A 6,639-nucleotide genomic window follows, 5' to 3' on the forward strand; every position below is an offset into this window, starting at 1 on the left:
ACTGCTATGAGCCCCGAAACATCAAGCAAGTTCCTCAACATCGCGAAGACTTGAACCCTCTTTAGTTATTTTGTGAAGCACCTACCAAAACCCAATTCCAGAATTGGACCATCGAATTAGCACGCGGTATCTTCAGTCCAACCTCTCCATAGTGCCAAAAGATAAGACTTTATACGTTGAACCTGACAACGTAATAGCTAGACTGACAAGGATGGATCGGTACACGAGACGGGCTGGGATGAAAGTCGGCGCGCGAGCGCTATGGGCACCTCCGTGGATTGATCGCCACGTCGCCCTGCGCTGGCGTCGGCCGATGCATAGCACGCCGTGACTTTCAGGCTGAATTAATGAGTCGTCGAGTAAGTCAAGATTGACGATCGATCGACGTGTGTGGCTAGTAAGCTGTTGCAGCAAGCTAGCACGCAAAAGCAGCCAGCGAATATGTATGTATACATACCGCCTGATTCGGGGGAGACGACTGAATTATAATAAATATAAAAATAAACGAGAACTTTCCGAGCTTGCTGTGCAACGACAAGTCAGTACAAGCTGTATTTGCTTATAAAAGGCAGTATAAGCAGAGCTCGAAGTGGGACGTAAGCAATAAGCCACCCACATACGCAGTTACGCACACGAGCGAGCTGCTTATAAATGGCAGAGTAAAGCGCTGTCAGCCTTGAGGTAGTAAGAGCTGGGACACTAGAAAAAATAACAGCACCGCGCGCAGGAGAGGGAGGGAGATGGCAATGTCTAGTGGAAGAAGTAACCAGGAGATCGTGCCCTACAGCGGCGATCTTGAGGTGCCGGTGCAGCCGGTGGACGTCCAGCGGCAGGACTCCCTCTACCTCGACGCCACCAGACCTGCACACGGCGGCCACCATGCTGGACGGGTAAGTATACACATATGAACACCTTTAGCATTAGCTTTGCTTGTTAGGATTCCTCATCATGCAAGTCCGTGAATTTCTCGAGTAGTAGTGTAGTACTCCTACCCCTCTCCACCGGGCCTGGCACACCTGCTCCTTGGGTTCTGGCACATCGATCGATCGAACCGCCGTCGTTTTTTCAACCTCTGCTGCAGCCCCATCGATCAGACGTACTCCATCCGTTTCATAATTTTTTATCGTGGTTTTAGATCAAATTTGAACGAAAACCACGAGAAGAATTATGGAATGGAGGGAGTAACAACCTCCTCCTTCTCGACTCGCGCTGCCCCGTGCATCATGCTGCTCTAGAACTGAACCCACGGCCGACAATATGCGACCGATGATCGACAAGAAAACATACCGTTAAATTGGGCACAAAATATCTTATTACCAAGGGCTTCGACGACCCGAGATGAAGCTGGGTGGAGATGGAAGGAGCGAGCTACGTTTTGCCGAGCATGGTGCTGGAGAGAAAACGCAGGCAGCAGGACGTACGTTCCCACTGCTCTTTCGGACCATGAACAAAGCAAGTAAACGTGCCGTACGTTGTTTGCTACACACGCGCGCGACTAGTTGCCTAGTGGGAAACCACTTCTGCTCCGGTGCTCCTCTCCTGGAAAACTTCTAGACGCGTCAAACACAACAACGGTGGAGATCTTCCCATACATGTTCGTAAGCGGGGGCACGATCACATTTTCAGCATAGGTCCACCGTCCGTACAACCCTGTACAGGCCCGTATGGCCTGCGTTGTGTTGTACTTTTTTTTTGTAGTATCTACGGTCACGTGCGTGTGCCGAAATAGAAAGGTCCTATAAAGATCTTGCTCACGTGATCCCTTTTTTTTTCTTACGCGATGTACAGATACCGTATCAATATAGACGGATATACATGTACTGGATATGGGTTTCGGCGAGCCAACACAGAAAAAAAAACCCAACTATAACCTTTAACTTTGTTTAGGGGGAGCACCGGAGCAACCCTCGTGGGAAACATGGACTTAGCAAGTTGTTCCTACATTTATCGGCGCTAGCTTCTATGCAGACCTTCTTTACGTCCATCCAAGTCAACAGTTTCCATTGACTTGTTTGCAAGTCTGATATTGTCAACGTTACAGGATAGCTGGCTGCGGACGTTGCGGCTGGGGTTCCAGTGCGTGGGGATCCTCTACGCCGACCTCGGCACGTCGCCGCTCTACGTCTACTCCAACACCTTCAAGTACGGCATCGGCCATGAGGACGACGTCCTCGGCGTCCTCTCCCTCATCATCTACAGCTTCCTGCTCTTCGCCCTGATCAAGATCATCTTCATCGCCCTATACGCCAACGACGACGGCGAAGGTGGGTCGCCCCTTATTATTGATACACATATTCTTGAACGTTAATTTGATGATTGTCGATCAGTTTGGAAACTTGGTCGAAATGACATGATGCGAATTGTCTCCAATTATTCATTCTTAGGTGGGACTTTTGCTCTCTACTCGCTCATCTCGCGCTACGCAAGGGTGGCCCTCATCCCCAACCAGCAGGCCGAGGATGAGCTCGTTTCAAGCTCCAGCCGTCACAGAAAGCCGTCAGCACCATTTAGGAGAGCGCAGTGGATGAAGAATCTGCTGGAGGCCAGCAAACCAGCAAAGCTTACGCTCTTCTTCCTCACCATCTTCGCCACCGCGCTCGCCATCAGCGACAGCATTCTAACCCCTTCCATCTCCGGTAAGTACTCTTCTGTCCGATGAATGTATATTTTGTTTAAAATTTCGTGCTCTTCAGTTTTGTTATTCATAATATTATTTAATGTAACTCTTGCTTGTGGAATGTTTCAGTACTGTCAGCGGTCAACGGCCTCAAACTGAGATCGCCTAATCTGACGACAGGTACAAAATACATAAATATGTCACCTGCATTTTGTTCCCTATTTCAATCGAATTACGTAATCAGACAAACCTGGGGATTTTAAATGGAAAAATGTGCAGCACCAACATGGTTACTTGCCAGCTAATTAACGGGAAGCTATAGCCTGCCCTATATGGTACTGCTTCTCCCATACCACACCACGTATCTTTCAGACCACGTTCGCCTTGTGGACAATTCCGAATCGTGACAGTTCAGTTTAAACCAATTAGTTGCAATTGCTGACTGTTTCATGTGGTCATTAATTCCTCTCCACGTTTAGCGAATAACTAGTCTTCATTGTTTTATATATACCAGCTCTACCCTGACATAAGACTTTGAAAACCAGCCCAGTGCTGACCGTTGGTAGAGTAAAAAAACCAGCAACAAGATCCCAAGAATCTGGGAAGAAATGACTTTGACCAACTTTCAAGATGATTTTGCAAATTAATTTTTTATAATTCAGTTCAAAATCTTTGTCTAGCTATAACGACCTTTTATAATTTGGTTACTTCTGAACAGATCAAGTAGTATGGATCACAGTGGGGATTTTGGTGGCTTTCTTCGCGGTGCAGCACCTCGGGACCGTCAAGATTGGTTACACGTTTGCTCCAATTGTTGTTATCTGGCTCCTCCTCATCTCTGGGATCGGGATTTATGACCTGATCAAGTACGATGTTGGCACACTCAAGGCATTTAACCCGAAATACATCATCGACTATTTTCGAAGAAACAAGAAGAAAGGATGGGTTTCGCTTGGTGAAATCCTTCTTTGCTTTACAGGTAGGCTCATATCATGGGACAAAACAAAGTCAGCATGGCATTGTGATAAGTAGTATACATTGTCGATACTGCATTCACAATAAGATAATATCACTTGCCGAGCTTACCTGTGTTGTTATCTTGTGACAGGCACAGAAGCCCTCTATGCTGATTTAGGATACTTCAGCATAAAGTCAATTCAGGTAAATTAGACTATGTTCAGAGATAATGCATAGATTAGGCAACATATTCGTTGACTGCATCAAATTTTGAAGTCTTTCACTTGAATCGGTAAAGATGGATAGGAAGATTTCCTTTGACTGCCCAAATTATAAAGATACACTCCCATGTTCCATGAGGTTTTTATACATGGACATAGTATATGAGATGTAACTTTGGCTATATTTTTATATCTAAGTATGTCAACTTGCAGAACTGTAAAACACTGTCATGAAAAATTTACTAAGATAAAAAATAAAAAATGGATAATCAAAATAATATGTGTACAACCTTATTATATGCCAGTACTGAAAACTGAAAAGTAGTGAAGTTTGACTGGAGTAGTAGAAGAACTGTTATCGATCATCAACTTGTCATGCCATATAGTGTGGCGTATATTATCTTATTTATGACCATCGGCATATGAATGCAAGAAGAGGTTTTCTCTACTACATACTGAATGGTAGGAAATTTTAGTATTTTCCTATAATATATATGCAGATGGATCTGAACAACTTCTCTCATGTTTCAGCTGAGCTTTAGCTTTGGCTTACTACCATCTGTGCTGCTCAGTTATATTGGGCAAGCAGCTTACCTAAGGAAACACATGGACATACAATATGTACCAAACGCTTTCTTCAATTCCATTCCAAGTATGGAATCTACGAGACATCTCAAAAAATAGTACTGTATTGTACAATTTCTGCATGAGAAACTTAGCTGACGGCACTTTTGCCCATAATTTCAGGCACTCTGTTCTGGCCAACGTTCGTCCTAGCGCTTACCACTTCAGTCATCGGCAGCCAAGCCATGGTGTCGTGCGCCTTTGCGACCATGTCACATCTACAAACGCTCAGCTGCTTCCCAAGGGTGAAGATACTGCACACGTCAAGCCGCTATTCAGGCCATCTCTACATCCCTGAAGTGAACTTCTTTCTTTGCGTGGCTTCTGTTATTGTGACCATAAGCTTCAGGACAACTGGTTTCATCGCCAAAGCACATGGTAAGAAAATGCATGAGCGTTTTTTTTTCCTTTTACGTATTGTTTTAAATCTCAACTCAAGCACATAATTAGAATACTAAACTACGTATACTTGTGTACAGAAATATGTGTGGCCCTTGTGATGGTGATCACAACACTGTTGATGACAATCGTGATGCTCCTTGTGTGGAAAGTGAACATCTTGTGGATCGCTCTCTTCTTCGCAGTCTTCATGTCCACAGAGACCATCTACCTATCGGCGGTTCTATACAAGTTCACACAGGGCCCCTACTTCCCCTTGGCCATGTCGGCCGTTCTCATGGTGATCATGATGGTATGGCACTATGTGCACGTGAAACGCTACAAGTACGAGCTCCAGCACACCGTGTCGCCCGACGAGGTGAAGACTCTTCTGGAGCGCCACGACCTGAAGAGGGTTCCGGGTCTCGGCCTCTTCTACACCGAGCTAGTGCAAGGGATTCCTCCCATATTCCCTCACCTCATCGAGAAGATCCCCACCGTCCACTCGGTCATCGTCTTCATCTCGGTGAAGCACCTCCCGATCCCCCACGTCGATGTCTCGGAGCGCTTCCTCTTCCGGCAGGTCGAGCCCAAGGAGAGCATGGTGTTCCGGTGTGTTGCTCGGTACGGATACCGGGACAGCCTCGAGGCGGCCAACGACTTCGTCGCCACTCTCGTCGAGTACCTCCAATACTATGTCCGGGACCTCAGCCTCTACTGCACAGCCGAGCCACTAAGGACGAGCTACCCTAGCATTCGAATCGATAGCTTTTCTTGGGACAAAAAACACTCGGGGCATGGCAGCGGCATCCATGCCGAGGAGATGCTTACACCAATCCAATCCTTCTCTGAACTCACAATGCATCAAGTTGGTATGAGCAGCCGCCTGGGAATATTTCAGGTAACAATTTAATTACACGCATCAGCTGCAAATTACTCTTATCAATGCATACCTCGTACTATTGACCGGTTCTAATAGTACTTGTTTTCACATAAATAGCCGGCCAAGATGAACCTAGAGGAGATGTTAAGGATTGAGGAGGACCAAAAGGTTATCCAACGGGAGGTGGATAATGGTGTGGTTTACATACTTGGGGAGACTGAAGTGGTGGCCAAACCTCACTCCAACCTCATTAAGAAGATTGCTGTAAACTACATCTTCAACTTTCTCAGGAAGAACTCTCGGAAAGGAGAGAAGATGTTTTCCATTCCACGGGGGAAACTGCTCAAGGTTTGCATCGCATATGAAATTTGAATTTGCAGAGAAAGAGGACGTGCAGATGTGCACCATGCCACCATACATGCGAGAGACTTCATGTGTTGGTTGATGGGATTGATGAGGGTGCGCGCATATAACTCTATGGGGCAAAAATAAACATATATATATATCAATTCAATTTCGTTATATATATAGAGATCCAGCTGACGCTATACTTGCTTTTTGTTTGTACAAAAAACTGAACGTAAGAAGTGTAACGTGCACCATGTTTAAGCAACATAGTACTTCATAGTAACTATTAGAAGCACTACAGGAATCCGAGGAGACGCCGACGGCCGGCATCATCAAATTCATAGTTATTGTGGTAATATTTAAGCAAATCCAGTTGGCTTTTAGATGGAGCTAGCCTAGTCCTAAACTAAAAGTATCCAAGGTATGTTGTTCTAGTACAACAAAAGTCTCAAGTTTTTGTGTCCAAGTTGTTAGGGATGCATGTATAACTTGACACGCCACTGGCACGTGATCATCAATTGTAGCAACTAGAGCGTCATATGCCATAAACATAGGGGTGGAGGTGACATTACGAGGCACTTGAGACGTCATTGTCTCCTACGTGAAGCAGG

At 45.6% G+C, this 6,639-nt stretch overlaps 1 protein-coding gene across 1 annotated transcript; it reads left to right on the top strand.

Moving 5' to 3' along the window:
* Positions 1-581: 581 nt before the first annotated feature.
* LOC127323319 (probable potassium transporter 16) lies at positions 582-6,230 on the top strand. Its single transcript, XM_051351481.2, has 10 exons — positions 582-890; positions 2,042-2,264; positions 2,385-2,636; positions 2,747-2,797; positions 3,336-3,596; positions 3,726-3,778; positions 4,327-4,447; positions 4,543-4,797; positions 4,899-5,698; positions 5,798-6,230. Exons 1-10 carry the CDS (start codon positions 741-743, stop codon positions 6,050-6,052), a joined length of 2,421 nt encoding a protein of 806 aa, XP_051207441.1. The 5' UTR covers positions 582-740; the 3' UTR covers positions 6,053-6,230.
* Positions 6,231-6,639: the final 409 nt, after the last annotated feature.

Source organism: Lolium perenne, chromosome 4, assembly GCF_019359855.2.
Source record: "Lolium perenne isolate Kyuss_39 chromosome 4, Kyuss_2.0, whole genome shotgun sequence".
Taxonomy (NCBI): Eukaryota; Viridiplantae; Streptophyta; class Magnoliopsida; order Poales; family Poaceae; genus Lolium; species Lolium perenne.